Source organism: Candoia aspera, chromosome 4 (assembly GCF_035149785.1).
Source record: "Candoia aspera isolate rCanAsp1 chromosome 4, rCanAsp1.hap2, whole genome shotgun sequence".
Taxonomy (NCBI): Eukaryota; Metazoa; Chordata; class Lepidosauria; order Squamata; family Boidae; genus Candoia; species Candoia aspera.
Genome location: NC_086156.1, coordinates 67868293 through 67891657, shown reverse-complemented (window position 1 = coordinate 67891657; position 23365 = coordinate 67868293). Strand labels below are relative to the sequence as shown.

The window sequence follows — 23365 nt, the reverse complement described above, 5'->3', positions numbered from 1 at the left end:
AAAAACTGGAATTGTTTCTAGAAAAGGCCAAGACTCCTGATTTGTGGCTGGCTTGATTGATTTCCTCCATGGCTATGTGGGAATTTTTATTGAACTTATCAGAAGCCTAGAGTCTCACAATTTTCTCCATGCTGACATCTTTCTTTTACTTTAATTTGCTCCTTGTCTCACACACATTTTCCATTTCCACACATCGCTGGGTGTTGTATCACAGATATTGCAATGAAGGTTTTTCCATTAGCAGTCTACCCTGTCTGTCAAACCAGGCAGAGTAGGAACTGTGTATTTCAGCAGCATTCTCACTGTGTTCCGGATTTTGTCCAGACTGTTTCAGGAACTCACATAGGCTACCCAAGCTACCATCATGGACCTTGGGGTCTTCAGAGGTAAGTAATATGAGCTTGATTTGAATTGGGCGGTCTTCTGAAGAATGCTGGTTGCAACAACACTGCCAACTTTTAGTAGGATACGTATTAAGAGATGTGCTCACTGAACCTTGTTCCTTTGTACATTTCTTGCATTAAAAATGGCATCTCTGTCTCCATCAGTATCAATCTTTTTCTATATTGCAAGAATGAAATTGTGGCTTCTAGGTGTTTCCCCACTGAATTATTTATTGCTTTTTTAAAGCTCAGGCGTTCTGTTGGGAACTGTGGTGGTGAGAGGATTTACTCATTCTTTTACTGTGGTTCAAATATCTTTAATTGGATTTATTCTGATGAACGTTACTGACTTATTACAGTTACTGACTATATTCTATTTTGATCAGTAATATAACAAAAAGATTATTTGCAAGATCTTAGTTTTTAAAAAAACAGATAATTTTAATAAGGTAAGAAAGATTTGCAGCTTAAAAAAATAAGATAGAGTTTGCTACAGAATCACTTTGGTAGTGCTTGGTGGCTATCAGCAGCAGAAAAAGAAGAGAATATAAAATATGGGACTGACTTAATTAGGTAGGTGCCAGAATCAATATTTTCAGAATAAAGCCTAAAAGAAAAAGTGATAATTTTCCCTTGTGTATACAGTGCTTTTGGCTTCACAAATTGCCTTGAATGAAAATAAGAAATTAATCCTTCATTCTAGGTAATCTGTGAGATTTATATCACTTAATGCATTTAACTGTTTAAATTTGCCTGGAAGTGAAATTACTGAACTTCTAACCTCAAGCAGAGAAATACCAAATGTTAACAGAAAAGCTGTCCGCACATGTATAGAAACAGCCTTCTGTTTACTTGTGGGCATTCATATTATTCATGGCTTAGAACTATTATCCAAGAATGGTTAGACTGCAGTTTTGATTCTGGAAGTAAATGACATTCCTGTGGTATTCTTAAGATTGGACTTTAGCAGATGAAGGAATTTAAGTTCAAATAATGGCTATGAAAGGAAAAGTGTTCAATACTATAGAAGCAAATGTAGAAACAATGAGACTGAGGGCAGGAAAATAGTATTCTTGTTCTTTAAAAATAAGTGCACTAATGCTAGAAGAAAAGTTGTGGCTATTCTAATGTATATAGTGTTTGGTACCTGCTAAAATAAAGGCAGAATTGAGATGGAGGTAGGAGAGAATTTAATAATTTAAATTAGCAGCAACCAGTTCTGATGAAAATTTGGCACAACTGCTAACCAGGCACAGCATGACACTCCTCAGGACAAAGCCCAGAAAGAGCTCTCCCACTGCAACATGACAACTGGTTTACATGAACTGGATCTAACAGGCTAGATAACATGTCAGGTGGAGGGGAACAGGTTAAAGACCTGCAGGGATGAAGCTCCTGCTTGGGGGGCGGGGGGTGGGTGGGAAACAGAGCAAAAGAGAAAACTCAATCTTAGGCCCTCCTAGATCACTGGTGCTTAGCAGCTCTTGAGTAGCAAACATAGGTAAAGCTCCTGGGCGTGTGACCTTGAATAATGAAGCGATGTGGCTGTTATGTAATCAGGGAATGACAGAATCAGGCTGCTGTCACAGCCATCAGGACAATAGCCTAAACCAACAGCTAGCCTACAGCACAGTGTTTAGGTTGACTTCCTTCTTCGTTAAGGCCCTGCCTCCAGCAGGGCCGCAACTAGGGTCTGCGTCACCCGGGGCAAACATGGATTCTGCACCCATTTTGGTGCCCCCCCAGCGCTCATTTTAGCGCCCCCCAGCACTCATTTTGGCGCCCCCCCAGCACCGTGCCTGGGGCACATGTCCCGGTTGCCCCCCCCCTAGTTGTGGCCCTGGTCTCCAGTCGCATATCCTCCAAAGGTAGGGAATCTTTGGGTTAGAGGATAGTGTTGGAATATTTTTCTTATATGTTTACAATAAGGCAAGTTTGTATGGGAAAGATAGTAAGGCTGGCTCCTGTCAGTATAGACAAGTGAATATATCATGTAGCAAAATCTATGTAAAGGGTTATACATATATCTTATGTATAGAAAAATACATCTATAGGAAAGATAAAATGCCCATTTTTTTTAGCTCTAGACAAAGAGACATCTGCTTAACTATAAATAAGGAGGCATCTGCCATAATTCTAAGATAAGGGAACGACTGTACACATAGAGATGGTGCAAAGGAAAAGCTGCACACTGGAAAGTTTGTCCCAATTTTTCAAAAGCACAACAGTTTTGAGGGAGGGAAGAAGCAGTCAGTTTAGTTCTTCTGTAAAACATGCTTTTTTGAGGTTTTTCTTCCTGAAAATGTGGCGAGACGACTAAATTTCTCAGAATGATTAGTGGTGCTAACCAGCGAAAATAACAAGAAGTCCATAGAACAACGCCTGCAGAGATTTTTGTTTGGTTTGTTGTACTGCTTGCTTGCAGTTCAGATACCAGAAAAACAAGGAACAAAGCTGCTTTTCTGCCTCAGTCCACATTTTTAAAAATCTCTCTGACTGTACTTGGCCACATAAATGCGCTTTTGCCCCTTTCTAAGAAATCTTGAAACTACAAATATTCCAGCACAGGGACTGAAAATCCAGGCAGACCTAGCACCTCTTAGAAGGAAGGAATTCAGAGGACAGGCTGTGTGGGGACAGAGACTCATAGCCTCCCAATCATAAAAAGGGCAGGATTTTTACTGAGCGTATAGGTGTAGCTGATAAAGCTGTGTAACTTGTACCAATTTGGCCCTTAGTGGGTGGTAAAAAAAAAAAATGACTAAATTACAGCAGCAGTTAAGTGTTGCATAGCAGGAAAAGTAGCTAACAGAAACCTGTCAAATAGAGCAGGCCCCCACACCCTTTCCTTGCTCACCTCATGCAGTTGCAGAACACTAGCTTAAAAGCAGACAATGTGATGAAATATGAAGGATGTGCATTGACTTGTTTTTTCTTAAACAAACCTCAAGATCAGTGTTTCTCAACCTTAGCAACTTTAAAATGTGTGGATTTCAACTCCCAAAATTCCCCAGCCATCATGGGGCTGGGGAATTCTGGGAGCTGAAGTCCACACATCTTAAAAGATGCTATGGTTGAGAAACACTGCTCTAGACCACATGTATTCAGTTGGTAGCATTTGGTATAAGGATTCAGACATGCACAGATGCTCCCCCAGGATACTTCTGGAAGTTCTGTAATTTTTTTGAGACAATAACAGTCATAGGGAGGTGAGAGCATTCCCCTTCATTTGTTCAAACTAAAACACCATCCCCGCCATATATTTCTCAGAGAGGTGGAATAGGAATGTGACATTTTCAAACAATAAGTTGTTAGTTTAAACATCCTTATAAATAAATTTGAACCTTGTGTTGATGGGAATCAGGTGTGATTTATTTAAGATAATGACACCTTATTTTCTATACCAGAAAGTATTTCTTATTCTAATGGTTAGAGAATTATATATGTAGATTTACAGAGGAATTAATTTATATCTTTAACAATTAATGTAAGTATTCCAAGGAAACAGTGGAATTTTTGATGTTTTAAAGACAGAAAGTAGATAGGAAAATTTCATTCTCAACTGAAGTATTTCTTTCACTGTAGATGTCAAAGTACAGGTTTCCTGTCCATAAAAGGATGGCAATGGCAATTACTTCATTTACAAATGTATTCTGATGATATAAAAAAACCCTAATTTCTATTCTCAAAAATAATTTAACCAGTATATTAAGAATTAAGAACACTATTGAAATTCCCAGCAGAATAGCAGACTTTCTAAGCAGACCTGTCAAATATGAGATAGTCCCTTGCCTAAAGTAATTACTTTTTTTTAATTGGGAGATAAATGTTATTCATTATGGTAAATGTTTTCCTAATGTTGTTAATGACTTCATGACTGATTTGCCCACATAATCTAGTCATCTGATTTATTTATTTGATTTATATCCTGTCCTTCTATTCAATTCAGCATGTAAGGGAGCTAACAATGCACCAAATGCAAAAGGTAAAAATATAAATTTAGTTTTTACAAACAATATGAACAATTATTTAAGATGGAAAAAAAACAGATAAAACCTGTGCCTTTTAACAAACAACAGATGCTCTCAATTGGGAGGTATATCAACACTGTAAGGGAATTTGGCCTTGAATAGGCCATCAGCCTTTTGAGGTCGACCAGGTCAGGAATCAGACACTGCAAAGATTATTGGAATTCTATTCTTGTAGAGTATAATAACAGAATCTTGGAAGCTTGAAAGAGTGTCCTCTCTTAAACGATGAGGAATCAAGGTGGCATCTTTTCCAGAGCTGAGATTTTGTTTATTGTCTCTTTTATCTGCTAAGGCTTTTGCATGTCTTTGCTATCTCTGCTTCATTAAAGATCCTGCAGTTCCTCTAAGCCTTCGGCTAGGATCTTAAGAGAGCTTGCTTTGCATGATTTCTGTGTTGGGAGGTTTTTGAGTCAGACTTTAATGCCTTTGTACTTTGTTGATGGTTGTTATAATTATTTTATTTTTGTTATTGTTGGTGTTTTAAAATGTTGTAAGCCTCCAAGAGCCATACGCTGAGATGAGCAGTCATATAAATCTTTTAAATGAATTAATAAATGCCCATATTAATTAGAATAGTAATAGTTGATAGTTTGGTCTTTGACCACAAATTAACTTTAAACTAAAAAATTAATTAGAGATCTAACACATGGTACAAGTAATGCAGGACAAAACCATTACAGTACTAGGAGAAATATGTCTGAAAATGGGAAATGTTCTCTCCCTTAAAAAGAGGACAAAATGTGCCTACAAATGTTTAATATTTACATCACAACCTGGAAAGGTAATAGAAATATAGAAAATCTGCATATCTTGCTCTTTAAATTAGACAGAATGGCATTGGAGAAATAGAGTAGATTTCTAGAGGGTTTTTTTTTTACATCCAGTGCAGGCAAACTTCAAGAGAGTTTAATAGAACTAGCATTTTTGACAAAGCAAGCATTATTCTTTAACAAACTTGAATGAATCCAGTAGCCAATCTCAATAGGTTTTTAATAAGTCAGGACCTTGTGAATTTTGAATTGCTCAGGGAGTGGAATTTGCCGTTTAGGGTGCATTGAACGCTGGGCAATAGCAAAAGAAAAACATCACCAGCATCCTCACTCAAAATATCGAGATTGTTAGCCAACATTTCTGATATCGCGTCCTAGACCAAAATACTGAAGAGGGATGTGAAAATGCCTAATTTTATGCAGAATGTTCCTTTTCATGATGCTAGTTAGCCAGTCATGCATGATTCCTTTCCATGCCATTTCTTCCCCCCATCCTATCCCATCCCCATAGCATCATGTGGTATATTTGGAGCCACTCAAGCATACTTCTGTTGGGCTGCTTTTGGCATTTTGGTTCTCTTCCTTTTCTACCCTGGAACTTTTGTCATTCTTCAAATCTTGGCTTTCCCCCAATCTCTTTGGATCTCCCCTTTTTATGGGTGGATAGTTTGTAGATAGGATTATTAACATGTTTCTCCTCCTAGGAGCTCAGGATGATAGACACCAGGAGCACCAGATTGCCTATCCTGGCATATGCATCTCTCTGTCACTGATTTTTATCCTCACAACAGTTAAAGTTTTAGCTGGAGGACAATAATGGGCTACAGGTCATCTTATTTATTGATTGGTTTGTTTGCTTATTTCAACTATTCATATACTGTTTCTGGTTTCCAAAACAATCCACTATGAAAATAGGATACCATAAGGTAAAAGAGGCAGAACGAAAAGAGAATGAAAACGATCCACTTAATCAAATGAACTTATTTTCATGACTTTCAGATTGTTTAATATACCATATATTGATTCAGTTAAGATGTTTACCAAAGTGAGAAGAAAAATTTGGGGAACTTTTTAAAGTTTACTATCTTACCTTTTCCAGAGTGCAGCCAGCAAGCACAAAACTCAGATACTTTGAACCATGGAAAATTCTTGTCATCATTTTGGCCAGCACAATTGCAGCAGCAATCATCATAGGACTCCTGACTTATTTTTCACAGTATGGTAAAATGCATCTTATGGTCAATTTATAGAGCTGCTTTTTGAACAGATCTGTAGTTGGTTTTTACAAACAGGCAAACTCTGCTTTCCCTGATTTTATAACATAGAAGTAGCTTGGCTTATTTTTCAAGCCAATCAGATGTTCTTGCTACAGAGCAGAACAAGTCATTTTCCTCTCGCATTGAATTAAAGATAGATCTCTGCTTCACTATGGGAGAGAGTGAACACTTGCTTTAAATGTTTCTGTTGCGGGCCTGCAGAAACATCCTTGCTGACTTTTTCCTTTGGCTGCAGCATTGCTTGCAAAATGTGAGATGATGGATCAGATTCTGCAACTCTTTTGCAGGGAAAGCCAAATGATCAAACAACCTCACAGTTGTTTGAATCCACCATTTATCTTTGACATGAACTTCTGAACACATCTTGAAAGATTAAAACATGGGTCTTGGCCTAGGATTTTATGGCCTAAGATATTTTCTCTTTTGGGGGAGATAGGCAGTGACAAAATTTGAGAAATAAATAATAAATAAATAAATTTTGCAATGGAATGCTGGCTGAGCATTTTTTCAAAAATCTGATCATGTTCATCCAAATTCCCAATTAAAGCATTAATTTTGCTACATTTGAAAGAAAGAAAGTTAGAATTTCCTAGGTTTAGATTTTTTTTAAATTGCTACTTTTGAAGAGGAAATATAATATGGAGAAGGCTGTGCTCATACCCACTGGAAATCAGATTAAGCTGTTTCAATATGCTGAATTCACCATACATACAAATCTATGATATTTTGACAGGTGAGAAGGTTCTAGACTATATTCTAAATATTTATGCTTAATGTAAACATTGTATAACTGTTTTGATGGGTGCTATACTCATTTTTAAACATATAATACAATGGGTTATATTTTTTCAGCTCTGTGCAGCATTTAATTTTTTGAAGCAGTGTTCATAAAATGTAAAAAGCCTGGTAGCACTAATGAACTAGAAAATAATATCTGTGATTTTAGTTATTTGATAAAGGGGAGCAAGCAGTCATCCTCTTTAGTACTTTCTTTCATCATGCTTGGGTTCTGTAAATCATTCACCTTCCATTCCTTCAGCATGCTCCTTTTAATATGAGACTACATATTTCCCCTGCTTTATAGGCAGAAGGACCGCCCTCCCCTGCCCTGTCTAGTGTGGTCTTCTGACTCCAAAGATAGAAATAGTGAGGAAAAATAAGTAACACAGATTGTTTGAGGGATCCTGGTGAATATTGGAATTGCTAATTTAACACAAATCTTACTTTTTAGGTTTTAGAGATCAAAAGTTATCATTTTACAAGGGCAACTTTAAAATCACTGGTTTGCAATACAACGGTGCTTTGTCTCGGCAGACTTCAGACCAGTTTAGAGATTTAGGAAATTGGATTGAAAAACTGGTAAGTCTCTGAATTTTGTTCTTTACCACCTTGCTTCCTGCATCAGTTGCCAGATGTTAACATACATTGTCCATCTCATCTCATTTGTCCTCACTCTGGATTCATCAGTGTAGGTTTGGCTTGAGGTATTGTGATTTGTAAATGAGAGTTTATAGCTTCATGTGTGATATGGAAATATGAGGAGTTGTGGCTTCTTCAACATACCATGCATCAATATACCAGGACTATAATTTAGGAACCCAGCAATTTTTGGATTTTGCTGAGCGTATTAATTGAAAACTGTGGATAATATCTGGTCAATCTCTATGTCATATATCAGCAATTATCAGTAAATCTATTTCACTGCTGAAAAAAATGGGGACTTATATGTAGGTCACACAAAACATTAGTAAAACAATTTTTTACCTATCATACCCAACACTGATTGTGGATCACTGGCTTAGAGAAGTGCTTTTGACAGTTTGGTTGCTTTTGGATTGTTTTCTGAAACATGCTTATTCTGAAACTGCATAAATCCTTGCTATGTGGCTATAGAGCTTGGTGATAAATGTAATTGGTTATACAGTCTGCTTATAGTATCTGTGTGACATATAATCAAGATGCCTGCTTTACCTAACACATTTATTTAGAGGCCTTCATACTTGTTTAGGAATTTTCAATTTTCTGTTCTTCTCCAATTATCCCTTGTTCAGTTTATTTAGGTTCTCCAGTGGATTGATTAGGACATTCTGTACTGGTATCACAGGCTTACATTCCTTTTTACAATGTCATGGATGGACTTTAAAAGAGGTCAGTTCATCAGTGTAGACAGAGTTCATATCAATTTCACTCAAGGAATGCTTCTAGTTCAGTTCTTTAACACAGGTTTTGGATGTCAAAGGTCCTACCATTCCATTTTCATTTAATGGAGCTCATGAAGGAGATGCTGCTTGAAATCTGAAGCCTTGGATTGCAAGAATACTGAACTAGATAGGCCAATGGTCTCTGAGGGTATGAGGCAATTCATCTGGGACATCTGTTGCCAGTTTTAGCATATCAGGCTGTAGATGAAGAGTGAAAAGAATGGATTTCTATCTCTCTGTACAACAGCAGCATGAAGGAGAGAAATAAAGTTTAGACTACATCTGTCGACATATGCAGCTTTGTATATGATGGTATTTTGCATTCTTACCCCTAGCCTCAAATAATGCCACTCAGCAAAAGTAGTTGTGCATGATTCTTGCATATTTCAGCTCTTAGCCATGAATTATAATAAGTGACCTAAAGTTCTTTGTTCATAGTATTCTAAAAGTGGCCAATCAGATGCCCATATCAAACTCACATACAACATATGATGAAATTACCTTTAAGTATCCCCAGAAAATGATAATCATATTGCCTCTGGATATAAAACTTTCCTTTTTACTTGTTTTATTTAATAATAATTTAGAACATTAGGGCTCTAAAATAGGTTGCATTTTTACTATTTATTTATATTCAGATTATTTATATGGCTGCACAATTTGCAAATAGTGATTCTGGGCAGCTAACATATGGTTAAAAACAAAAACAAAAACAGGCAGGCAAACAAGAACCAATAATCCACAAAACACTACAGTACAATACATAGGACAGCCAAGGCCAATCACAACATATTCCAATTCAGACATTTCAGAATGGGCTCATTCAACTCTCTGGCCCAATGGACGGGTGCAAAAACAGGTTTTCAAGGCCTTACAGAAGGCCAACAAGGTCAAGGTCATCTGAATATTGGGGGGAATGCAAAGGGCAGGTGCTGTGACAGAGAAATTAAATAAATGCATGCTAATTCAAACCTCAGTGCTATATGGGAGGGCGGTTTTTGGTATGGGACACTGGTGGGGAGGTGAGATTGGCCCCAACCCTATAGAAATCAAATAAATAAATAAATAAATAATATTTATTCTGTATTTATTTTATATTTTAACTGTTTTAATTGTAACTGTTTTAATTGTTTTATAGTTTTATTGTTGTAAGCCGCCCAGAGTCACTCACTGAGATGGGCGGCTATAGAAATCAAATCAAATCAAATCAATAAATCAATAAACAGACCTTCTGGAAATTTCTTAAAATGTGGTTTTTCCAGTAGGCTTGGGGATCCTGTAGAAACAGAGAGTCTGTGTGATGGCTGTGTGTTAGACTTCGATGCATTCTCCTGGGGTCTTATTTATATTTATGTTTTAATTGTTTTTTTATGGTTATTTAATACTTTGCTTTAAGAGTTTTGTTTTACTGGACGCCGGCCAGAGGCACACTCATGAGATGGGCAGCTATATAAATCTGATAAATAAGTAAATAAAATACAAAGGCTAAGCTTTATCTTTGACCCCCCCAACCAAAAAAATACTTTTCTTATACTTTTTAAAACCCTAACTACAGCAAGTGTGTCTTTGTGTGTGAGAGAATGGAATGTATGTTTCCCTGTATGTACAGTATATGTCATGGAAAGGGCTGAGTATCCTCACCCAGATCCACTTTTGGTGTGTTACTCCTCTGACACATTGGCCTAAAATCTATTCAGTCCCTGCTTCCTGCCCCCTCCCCCACCCCACTGAGAATGAGATACAAAGGAAGTGGTTTATGGGGAAAGCTGTTACGGCTAAGGGGAGGATTTAGAACCCTGCTCTCCAAGTGACCAGCTTGTTCTTAAAATCAGTCTGTGGATCCACTTGATACAAAGTGATTGAGGCCAAATAAAATTTAAGCATGAGGATTTTCAAATAGCATACAATGTTTTTGAGCTTATATTTTGATAGGGGCTATTAGAGAATTTTGAAATGTGCAGTTTGTGATTAATGATCAAGCAAAATTATTGAAATGCTCTCTTGTACTCAGATATTACTGATACAGATATCTTGTCTTCCCTTTCATCTGTTCCACTGATAAGTAACCTGTGGCATAATAAGCTAATTATGCATAATGGAAAAGGTATTTTGGTTTATGTTTTGAACCCATTGACAATGAACTGGATGATTCCCAAGTATATGCCAGTATTCCCAGCTGGTATGCAGTTCACAAAAGTAAAAATATAGAATTGTTCCTTGAGAAAAAAAGATGGTGTTTTTTAAAAATCCACTGGTTCCATCACCATAGCTTTTCTTAAGCCCAGCTAGAGAGAACCATGGTGGACTAAGGCTTTTGACCACACACACGGCACACTCTTGTCACACAGAAGGGAGCAAAAATAAACTGATACTTGCTCCTATCTACATTTTCAGTTCACAATGTGTGTGTTTTTTTCTGGAGCAGTTACTACAAGGGGAATCTACCTAGATGCAAGGGTGCTATTCCTTCTCTTTCTATTAAAAAGCCAGTATGAAGCCTAAAGGATAGCATACTGGCATTTTTGCAACCAGGGACTTTTCATAATAGCTGTAAACCTGGCTGTTTATTGCTGTATTAGTAGGAATAAGGTGTACAGGTGGAATGGTTCTGAACTGTCTTGATTGAATGTAGATCCTTGCAACTCTTCCAGGCTGTAAAGTAGCTCAGGTAAAGGGAACAAGAGTGAAGTTAAAAAGAGTTCTGTCCTTTTCCTCCTCCTTTTTAGTACTGATCAGTTAGCTACATTTTTTTTAAAAAGCAACTGCCTTGAAACAGGAGTTCCCTGGACAAATATTCTAAACCAAAGTTCTATGGGAGAGGGGATGAAGCAAGAATTCCTGCCAGTGGGAAAACTGGACAGCTCAAAAGCACAACTTTTCAAAGCACTTAAAGAAACAACCCACAGCTGAGCCAGCAGCAAAGTAACTCAACTCTTAAACTCTACCCATGTTGTAAGATCTCGGAGGTCTGGAGCTGCTTTCAAACTGGTGCAGAATTCTCATGTGGAGTGCCTTAAGTTGATCTTTGAAGGAGCCACCCCCCATGCTTCTTGGACTGCAAATCTATCCCTATTTGTCAGGGAGCAATCAGCATTTCATTAATGAATACTATTTTAGGCATAATCTTTGCCCAGTTTTGCAGGCACAACTGCTGCTGTGTGGGGGTATAATGATTGCTTCCTAGTTTGTCACAGTCAGAAATGGAATGTATTTCCTTCCCGGCCATCTGGGATGTCAGTCTTGCTCTGTTCCTTGGGAAAAAATGTGTTGGCCACAGTTTTGGTTGGCCCAAGGCGGAAACATGGGCTTTGACCCATAAAGCAGTCCTTGGAATGCCACTGGAGAGGAGAAGCAGAACAGAAACTTCCACTAGTCAGACTTCCCCAGCGAGTACCGGAACATGGAACAAAAGTAATTATCTGGTTTCCTTATCGTGCAAAAGAGGTACAGGAATGTCAGGATTCTTGCCAGGAGGAGGATAAGCCAGGTATGCCAATAGAGCTCCCAGTAACTTACTGAAAAATCTAGGAAATATGCTTCTAAAGTGGAGCTGAAAAATATTCTTATTTTTCAGCTCCACACACTTCATAAAATTAACACTTTATATTTCTGATTTTTTTTTAATCCATTCAATCATGTCTGATTCCCAGAGACTGCCTGCAGGTTTCTTGGCAAGGTTTTTCAGAAGTGGTTTGCCATTGCCTCCCTCCTAGGGGCTGAGAGAAGGTGACTGGCCCAAGGTCACCCGGCTGGCTTTGTGCCTAAGGCAGGACTAGAACTCACAGACTCCTGGTTTCTAGTCTGGTGCCTCAACCACTACACCAAACTGGCTCTCTATATTTCTGATTAGGGTACTGCTTATGTAAGAATCAAAGCAGGTAATGTCAATTGAACATGCAGATAAAAAAAAATGGAATCAGTTGGGGCTGGACAAGGTAGAGAACTATTAGAAGAGAAAGAGCGTGCTGCTGAAGCTTGTGTTTCTTTAGGAGGCAATGCTCCATTGGCACCAATGAAAAGTCATACTGCTGTAGAGCAAACAGGCAGCCTCTGAGTGGTGAGTTCCTGATCCCAGCTCTTTTCTAAAGCCAAAGTTGTGTGTTTGGGCTTATCATTTGAGGGAACAAGAGTTGTGCCTATGTGATATGCTTTCTTAAAACTACCAGTCTGGGCATTTGCGTGTGTGTGTGTGTACATAAGTAAGACGTTGGAGGGCTGAACACCGTAAGAGGAACACTTGATTCCAGGGACAGTGAGAATAAAGCACTGCTTCCCACTGGCATTTTATCCTTCCCTCCCTGCCAGCCGCTGTCAGCAAGTTTCAGTGGACACATATTGTATGTTATTATAAGCAAAAATAGCAAGCATGGAGCTATTTTGGGCCATAATAGAAACCCTTCAGAGCAGATATTGGTTTCTTTCATGAGTCCTGATACTGTAAGTATGGGGTAAGATTATGGCATGAGTGGAGAGGAAGCCCACGTTACAAAAGTGCACTGCCCCCCAAAGATCCCCCATATGTAAATGAGCCCAAAACTCACTTCCCTGAGACTCACTTTAATTTGAGCAATTATAACAATGAACAATAATTCTAGTGTAACCTATTGCTTAAAACCAGCCTCTCTGGCTATTTCTGCTTTTTCTTCCTTGCCATCCCAGACACAGGTGGAACTGATTTCAGTGGTGGTATTCTGAGCAAGACTAAACAGACCCTGAAAAAAAAATGCAACATGCTTGTGTATTTAATTCTGTGCATTCAAAAGGAAAGAAATGGAGTTGTGTCACCCTTGAATGGAAGATTCGTTTAGTAAAGAAATATGCTGGTATCACTAAATCATGTATAGCATAAATAATGTTTTTCTTATGAAATAAAGAAATAGAAAATTAATTACAGAAGAATATTCAAAGTACACAACAGAAGGTCAGATCTAGGTCCAAATGAAAGTACTGGCTTCTGAAAAGTAATATATTATGCTATGAGCTGCATTTTATTAGGAAATTGTGATATACTGGTAAGAATACTGGCACTATGATGTGTCAACTATTAGTAGCATATTAAAAGGCTGGCGCTTTTTTACATGTAAATTATTTCAGCCACTCTTTTGGATAAAGTTGTAGTTCTTGTCATATGGTTCACAAGAGGATATGTTGGGATTTCAAAAGGAATAAACAAAGATAATTAAAACTGACAGGGCATGAAATGCTTTCGTCAGCTTGGGTATGCAAAAGTACATGCTTAAGAAAAAATATAATTGCTAGAATAATTATGTATCCATGAGTGAGGCTTGGGGCAATTCCATACCACAGCTTAGGCTGCTTGTCTCCTGAGTGGCTTCCAGTTGTTTCTTAAGTCAACTTCAGAAATTCCAGTCCATTTGGCAGTGGGTTGGCAAAGATGCTGGGCTGTGCTCACTCTGGTCTGTGGCCTGATTGGTTGTTCCCCTGCTTCTTGCCTTTTCCATCTAGGCAGGGATGATCAACCTCACTGGCTGACTCCCGGGTGGACTGGCCTGCTAGGGCTTGCCTGTTCTTTTGAGGGTTTGTTCCCTCATCTGTTCTGCCTTCAGGAAGTGGTGAGTGGCCCATATTGGCAATGGGCCAAGGAGAAAGTACAATCCCATCCCCCAAATCATTTTTTATGGTGCAGAATAAAGAGTCACCCAGAGTCCTATTATCTCTATTCTGTAGATAAAAAGAATTAAGGCTGAAATAACCAATAATAAAATGAAATAACCTTTGGGACTGTCCATGGTAATTACCTACAGTATTGTTTCCAGGGGCCCAGGAAAGTTCTGTGTCTTTTGATATATAGATAATGTAAATTGTTGCCTGTAATGTATGCCTTTCTCTCTTTGCTTTTTGTCCACTTTTAAATGACTTTGATGCTTGCTGATGTTTAATGAATAAATATAAAGCTATTACTTCTGTTGCTGGCTGACCTGTGTATGTTTGCTGTGATCTGGCTATAGGGGGTGTGTTGGGTGGAAACTAAACTAGGAATTACCCACAGTAATTTTCCAGCAGTGCATCGTCATCTAAAATAGTAGCTTTTGATAGCCTGATCCTCCATGTCTTTCAAGACACTAAGTACAAGCTTTCCATATTCCAGTTTCAGTTAACCTTTTCAGTCATAACAGATGTAATCATATTTTTAAAAAATGGTGAGGGGGCATTAAATATGCTTCTTCCTAAAGAAGGTCTCCCCTCTCTTACTAAATGGCTAATTAACAGCTTCTTGGACAGACAATATTAGCAATTTCCATCAGATAGGAATCTGAATAATTTAATTGCTTTGGGTTATTTATTTATTTATTATTCAAATTTTGCTACCGCCCATCTCCCCCAAAAGAGGGACTCTGCTAGATCAAAATCTGCCTATACCAAAGCAATAGATTTTAGACTTGACCCACCACAATCAAGTGTGGCAATCCTGCTCGCTGTACAATGCAACATTATCTGACTAACCTTTCTTAAAATTTAGTTAGCAAACCTAAATTTCACAACATCAGTTATGATAGTGGTAATGTTTCATGTAGATAGTTGTGAAGCTTCTAAACAGCTGGAGTCAGTGGAAATATGTCATTCCAAATGGCTTCTCAAAAGCAGCATCTGACAGGCGCTCATGTTTTCGGTGATGGAAAGGAAGTGGGGCTTTGTGAAAATCTGGACTTGGAATGCTTTCCCTAACGTGCTGCTCTCCAGATAAGCTGGGAGTGTTCCTAACCACCACACACAAATGCTCGCTGGGAGTTTCAGGATTAAAGAGCTGACACATTTAGCAGGCATTAGGTTGGTAAAGGCAGTAAAACACAATCATCCTGTTTCTTGTTCAGTACATAGTACATTCTACCATTTTTATGATGTTGACTCATATTCTGCTTGCTAAAGACATCTTGATTTTTAGGGGGAAAAAGTGACAGCTGCAGTATTGAGACACTTAAGCGTACAAATTTAGAACATTTAAAATATGAAACCTCGTTCTTGAGGTTAGTGATATATTAAAAATCTACAATGTTACTCAACAAGGATTAATGATTTTCTTATAGCCATCTGATGAAATCTTTATTAATGGAATGTCTGCAACTTGTGGACCCATTTGTCCCTGTGGGCACCTTCTTTGGCGCCCACCAAATACTGTTCCCCTACTGCTTATGTTTAGATGGTTTTAAACAAATCTACAATGAATTTGAAGTCATTCATACTAAAAAAAGCAAACACCTGCCTCCAGTGCCATCCCAAGAGTGTCTGTGACCTCACGTGGGCCCTCATTGTTCTTGGACAAGGTAGCTGCAGCTCTGTGCTTTTAGAAAAATGCCAGATACCACGAAAAAAAGTTTTTTTTTAAATGAGCTATGGGAGTGGGGCAGTCCGCTAGGAGGCTACAGGAAGTAGTGGGGAGCTACATTAAAAAAAATAGTGTGCAGTATTATTATTTTTAGGTAAATAAGTTTTGTTCAATGTGCCTGCATATGTGTGTATGCATCGTGTTTGCTTGGATTTGTGTGTGTGGGTGAGTGGGATATTTCCTTTGGGGTTTATTGCATTTGCCATGGGTGGATGGCCTATCCACATGCATGTTTCTCTTAGCATAACCAGACTGTTCGGGCAAATAAGAGATTTGATATTCGGCTGTAAAACAAATGTACTAAATTTCTTGACAAAGATGTGTGTCCCTGGACTCTGACATACATATGTGGAAGTGGCTGTTTGAACAGAAAACTGTGGGGGAAAATTGGGTCTTTACAATGTCTTTTTAAATATTCATTCAGAAAATTTTTAAAGACAATTTGAAGCCTTAAGAAAGTAATTAAAATATATGAATATATCCCACATTATCTTACTTACTATCAGCAGGCTAGAGACAAAGTAAAGATGCATTCCTCATTCTGTTCTGGGGCACACATAACTGCCTGCCCCAATGCATTTCGCACCAGCTGAAGCTTCTGGATACTCTTCAAGGACAGCCCCCATGTAGACTACATTACAGTAGTCAATTTGGGAGGTGACCAGGACATGAGCGACTGTGAGCAGAGCCTCCCGGTCCAGGAATGGGCGCAACTGGCACACAACACGAAGCTGTGCAAAAGCCCTCCTAGCCACGACTGCCACCTGCTCTTTGAGCAGGAATTGGGAATCTAGGAGGATGCCCAAGTTACAGACCAGGTCTGTTTGGGGCAATGCAACCCCATCCAGTACCAAAGATGGCACAGTCCCTTTTGCTGATATTATTCTTATTCTATTCTCATCCTCAGCTGTACAATATTTTACTTTTGGTTTTTTAGCATGAGTACTTTGTTGGACACTTTTCTTGTACTACTCTTGTTCAGTGCCCTGAATTTATACCACACATAAGCAGGAATGGCTGTAGACGTTTTGGTGCCCTAGGCCAGTGATGGCGAACCTATGACACATGTGTCAAAGGTGACATGACACAAAGTTTTGGGTGACACACCAGCCTTCACCAACACCCGATAACAGATATTCTCCCTGCTTGAGTTACCAAAGAAACTGAACAAACAAAAGGCACTGCAACTGCCCCCAACCGCCTATCTCCCCCCAACTCTGCCCTTTTGGCCACCCTGTACCCTGCCTTGTGGGGCAGCAAGCAGCCCCAGAATTGCATGGCTCTGGGGCTGCTCGCTGTGCCCTGGGAAGCCCCAGCTGCCCCAGCCCAGTCCCAGCTGCAGTGGCCCTTGCCACCTCCAAGACCCTGCTGCCCTGCCTTCCGCCACCCCAGCTCACCTTGCCGTCTTCTTGCTCCCTCTTGCATAAGCTGGTTCCCACAGAAGCTGCTTGCAATTTGCAAAAGCATGCCCTGTCACTCAAAGGCTCCCCTTCGTGCCCCTTTGCACAATTTGCAAGTGGCTTCTGCAGGAAACAGCTTTGCATAAAGGGGTAATAACAATAATTTTTTAAAAAATAAATGAATATGTAACTAATTGTTTCTTTTTTGTTTGGGGTGGGGGTGACACGCCAGCAGTCAAGTTAGGCATTTTCCGAATTTTTGGAAAGGTTCACCATCACTGCCCTAGGTAAAGTCACAGTCTGGTGCCCCCTATGGTTTGGCTCATTTTCCGATTCTGTCAGGAATTTCAAAAAGGCGCCCTCTTGTTCCTTTTTGTCTTTGAGTTTTTGAGCTTTACTGTCCTGACAAGCAGGAACCACGCCGAGACGAGGAATAGGTCTCTAGTGTTTTACTACTGCTACATTAGACAAAAAATCCTAACAAACTGAAGAAGCGTGAGAAAACCCATACAGATAAACCCCAAAAGTCAAGGTGGGTCTGTTCTGTGTCTCTTTGAATGACAGCTCAAATTCTCTCTACTACACATGCATTTTCCCCCCTGGATAGGGCCCCCCTCCTGCTTACCATCTGTGCTCATGACATCACCCTCCCCTCCAGATTCACATTCCATTTCAGCCCCCTCCTCTCCAGAGTTCCCTCCTCCCTCCAAAGTCTCATGAGGGTCCATCTCCCACACCAAGCTCCCATGGGAACTGGGCAACGATGGAAATTCTTCAAAGGAAAACTCCTCCAAGGACAAATCACTGCTGCTCTCCAGTTCTGATAATGCTTCTGGCTCAGGTGGCTACTTCTGGAAAATAGCTAGAAAATTAGAAGATTCTTCCCCCCTTCCCCTTGGGAAATGCAAGCCCGAGGTGGAGGGCTGTGGCTCCCCCTCCTCCTCTCTCTCTGGCCTCAGAGCCTCTGGCAGGAGTGGAGGTTGCCAACTTACGAACTTCTCTGCTTGGGATTCCTCTGCTTGCTCAGCCAAGTGAGGAATCTCTGGGAGAGTGCGAGGCTTGGGTTTGTGAGGGAAAAGCTGATGGAATCATTGAGCCAGCACTGGTGCGTGCACATCTCTGGCATTTTCCCATGTGCACTCTTCCTCAGGGTACCCTTACCAGTGTATGAAATATTGGATGCCCCTTCCCCTCTTCCTAGAGTCCAGAATTTCCTTGACTTCGTATTCCTCCTCCCCACCCACAATTACTGGAGGTGGGTGGGGGCATTTGCGATCATAAGGCACTTGGGGGAGGGTCTTTGGCTAGCAATGATCTGTGAAACACAGGATGGACTTTCATGGATGCTGGCAGCTGTAAATGATAAGCCACTGGATTTATCTGCTGCATCACAGTGAAAGGGCCCACAAACTTAGAGTCCAACTTCTTGGAAGGCCTGGTAGAGGTCAAAAACTTGGTAGAGACCCACACTTTGTCTCCTACCGCAATCGCTGGCCCCTCTTGTCTGTGAGCATCTGCAGCTCTCTTGTAAGCACTTTTTGCCCTGTTCAGCTGCTCCTTTAACAACTCCTGTGCAGCTTGTTGCTCTTTAAGAAAATCAGCCGCTGCTGGAACAGTTCCCTGCTGGGAGGAGGTGGGCAACACCCGAGGGTTAACCCCGTAGAGTACCTGGAAAGGGGACATCTTGGTAGAGGACTGTACAGAATTATTATATGTAAATTCTGCCATGGGTAGCAGGGCTGGCCAATTGTCTTGCTGATAAGTGGTGTAACACCTGAGATACTGCTGTAACCATTGGTTAATTTTCTCAGCTTGCCCGTTACTAGCTGGATGATGCGATGATGATAGGTGAATCTGGACCCCTAATGACTGGAAAAGGGCCCTCCAGAACCTGGAAATGAACTGAGGGCCTCTGTTACTCACCAAGTGATTTATCATGCCTCTATACTGAAAAACATGGTCCATAAACAACTGCGCTGTGGCTTGTGCAGATGGGAGGCCCTTGCAAGGAATAAAATACGCCATTTTAGTGAAGAGGTCCACCACCACTAGTATGGAAGTCAGTCCCTGGACCAGGGGTAAATCAGTGATGAAATCCATGGAAACTGTATTCCAAGGCCCACTGGGGGTGAGGAGGGGTTGCAAGAGTCCTGCAGGCTTCACTGGAAGAGGCTTGGCTCGTCTACAGGTATGACAAGAAGCTACGTAACCCTTTATGTCTGCAGCCATCTTAGGCCACCAGTAGTCTCTCAGAGCTCTATGGAGAGTTTTGAAAACACCTCCGTGCCCGGCCGTTTAATGGTCATGGCAAAGTCTCAGTACTTCTTCCCTCAATGAGGGGGGAATGTATAATTGCCCACTATGCCAGAGGATTCCTGCTTCCACATTAAATGGGGATGCGGTGACTTGTAGACCCCTCTGGAGGTCATCCATCCTGGCCCTGGCATACGGGTCCTGTTGCTGCTGAGCTTTGACCCTTGCAAAGAGGTCCTCTGCTTGTCTGCCTGCTGCTAAAATCCCTGTCTGGTTCCCCCTCATAGACTCATCAAAGTTTTGAGGTTGTAATATAGTAGCCTGGACCTCCTGGTGAGTAGCGGGGGTTGCCTGAATGGATCGAGACAAGGCATCTGCCAAACAGTTGCAAAGATTATATCTTGCTTGGGATCTTGAGAGAATACAGAATACTAACAATATAAGTAACTCCAAGGCTCTTTCTAATTCACGTAGCAATTCCATGGTCGGGATGTTCAGGTCTTGTACTGTCTGTACATCAATAAAATTGGTGGAAGCTCCGGAATCCACAAGAGCCTCTAACTTGATGTGGTGCTCTGGGTTTACGTGCATTATGACTGGTAAGTAGTAAAAGGATTGCCTGGAATCCTCGGAATGAGCCCTTCTTAACTGATTGATGGTCTCCCTGCTGAGCTCTGTGGAGGGAGACCGATGGAGTTTCCCTGGTTGGAAGTAGAGGCGGAGGTGGCTCTTGGTTCTGCTGCTTGCCCTGGGGCTCGTACAGAATTTGCTTGGCTTCTCACTGGGCAAGCTCTCACCATATGCCCCGGGGCTCCGCAGTAGAAATAGAGGGCTCTCTCTCTCCTTCTCTGTCTCTCAGCCTCGGAAGTAAGCCTCCTGCTTGCCCCAATCTGCATTGGCTCCTCTGGTCCTGAGTAGAGAGATGCTGCAGAGAGAGCTGGAAATCCTGGAAGTGCTCTGAAGTCCCTGCCTCTCCCCGGCTGCATCTGTCTGAGCTCTTCTAGCCTGGTGTCTATGACCACAGACAGCTGATATAAACCTTCTAAAGTAGCTGGTGTTCCCTGGAGCACCAATTCATTTTTTATTTCCTCATCCAGCCCCTGTTTGAATTGGTCTTTCAAAGCACTCTCATTCCAGTCCAGATCTCCTGCTAACAGCTTGAAATCAGCAATGTAAATTCCTACCCTCTTGTTGCCTTGCTTGAGCTTCTGAATTTCCCAGCTGGCAGTGACCTCTCTGATCCGGTCAAAGTGTGCTCGGAACCCTGCCAGAAAATTCTGGTACTTATCAAGAATTGGGTCATCGTTCTCTACCATGGGAATAGCCCATTTGGCTGCTGGACCCTTTAAAGGTAAAGCTAAAGGTTTCCCTTGACATTAAGTCCAGTCATGTCCGACTCTAGGGGGCGGTGCTCATCTCCGTTTCAAAGCCGAAGAGCCGGCGTTTGTCCGTAGACACTTTCGTGGTCATGTGGCCGGCATGACTAAATGGAATGCCATTACCTGCCTGCCAAAGCGGTACCTATTAATCTACTCACATTTGCATGTTTTCAAACTTCTAGGTTGGCAGGAGCTGGGACTAGCAATGGGAGCTCACCCCGTCACGCGGATTTGAACCGCTGACCTTCCGATCAGCAAGCTTAGCAGCTCAACGGTTTAACCTGCACACCCTTTAGCAGAGTTAAAATAAAAGTGACTCTGGTTCGATCTGTTGGGAACTCTGCCGGTCTGCTGTCGAAAAACATTGTGCACTGTGTAACAAATGTTCTCAACTGTCCTGCTTCTCCTCCCAACTTTTCTAATAAACTGCCCTGGGATCTCAAGACTACTGGCAGAGCTGCTGCTGCTGGCACTGGTTGTGGGATGATCGGAGCTGGTTGTTGTAACTGCTGTAGCATAGCTGCTTGTAATGTGTTGACCTGGAGATCTACTTGTTGCTGGTGTTGTTGCAAGGCTGCTGCCAGTTGTTGAATGGCTTGCCGAATATCCTAGTTTTCCGAAGACATTTCTCCCCCCCCAAAATTTTCTTTTCTTTCCTCCCTCTTTCAATGGGAGTAGGAGTTTATTAGGATTGATGTTCTGACAAGCAGGAACCATGCTGAGACAAGGAATAGGTCTCTAGTGTTTTATTAATGCTACAGTAGACAGAAAATCCTAACAAACTGAAGAAGCATGAGAAAACCCATACAGATAAACCCCAAAAGTCAAGGCGGGTCTGTTCTGAGTCTCTTTGAATGACAGCTCAAATTCTCTCTACTATGCATGCGTTTCCCCCCCTGGATAGGGGCTCCCTCCTGCTCACCATCAGTGCTCATAACATTCACATTTACGATTTTCAGTCCTGGACATTTTTTTTCTTTTCTCAGACATTTTCACCCTATTTAGACAGTAAGCAATTTTAATTACATCAGCACCCATGGTTGTCATATGGCAACAATTCTGAGAAATTATATCTAACCCTTGAGTGGGTGGGCTGGCTCATGGAGTGTGCCGTTACTGCTTTTCGCTTTTTAATTGTCTTTTCAGAAGTCTTTTCAATTTTGGCACCCTGTAAAATTTCACCCCCTAGGGCAGTGCCTACTCGGCCTTAACCTAGAGCCAGCCCTTCCCATAAGGTGACAGAGAAATCGTTGTAACTATTATTATTTTTTGAAAGGAACTTCTGGCATGCAGAAAGTGCTCAATCAGGGAGCCAAGGGCCACTGTTATGGGGGATATTGTTTAGCATAAGACCACTCTTCCCAATGTTGGGGTAGCCTCAGCCATTGGGAAAAGGGAAATTGTGAGGCTAGAAATGTATACATGTATCTACAAGTGGTAATGAAGGCAACTACTGAAGATGAGCATCTCTCCTCTCTGCAGTCTCTGTGCTATTACTCCATTAGGCTTGTATCTGTGGCTATGGTCAGTTCTGCTTTGGAGCTAGTGTGCATAATAGCCTGCAAACAGTTTGTGTGAGAAAGCCAACAAATTGTTCTTGAGTGTGACTGTTAATCACAGTAGCACACTGTTTCTTTTGTGTATGTAATGCCCTTTAACACACTGATTCATTTGTGTCAAGTTTTCAGTACGTTGGACATAGTTATTTAGCTGTACAGATCTAAGGGGACTATGAGTTCTGTAACCTTCTGCAAACCCCTCTTGCATTGCAGTCCCATGGCATGACCATACAGTTCTGTTTTTTGCTTGTTAGTTCCTTCACTTTTTCAAGGCATGAAGGTAGGCCACAAGAATGGTGTTGGATGAGTTCTCTCTTCTTTCTCTGATGAATGATATGAGTGATGGGGACACTTCTGCAGGGATCATTTACTTTTTCCTTCTCCTTTTGTACTTCTTTCCTTGCCTTTCTTCCTCTTTGGATTGTTAAGATACTTATTACATTCTTTCTGGATGAGGAGGAGGGTGTTTCAACTGAAAAGAGAGGAGGTGAATTCTAATTTCACAGTGAGCTTAATCCCAATAGTGAATCCTCTTGCATTAGTTCCATCCTGCCTAATTTAGAACAAGGGTGACTATTCTTTCAGGTTTTCTAAGCCTAACTTTGATTGATTGATTGATTGACTGACTGATTATGTGCCATCAAGTTATTTTTCACTCCTAGCGACCACGTAGATTTTCTCCATGACAATCTATCCCTAACCAGGTCTTTCAGGTCTTCCAATGGTGTACTTATCACCACCTTGCTGCTGGTTGACCTCTTCTGTTT

General features: G+C 40.8%; 1 protein-coding gene across 1 annotated transcript in view; it reads left to right on the top strand.

Annotated features, from left to right (window-relative positions):
- Positions 1-364: 364 nt before the first annotated feature.
- The window catches only part of LOC134496312 (transmembrane protease serine 11C-like), a 57855-nt gene continuing 34854 nt past the window's right edge, over positions 365-23365 (top strand). Inside the window, exons 1-2 of the mRNA XM_063302049.1 lie at positions 365-386; positions 7693-7820. Of these exons, the coding sequence (XP_063158119.1) occupies positions 365-386; positions 7693-7820 (150 nt within the window). The remainder of the gene's footprint in view (positions 387-7692; positions 7821-23365) is intronic.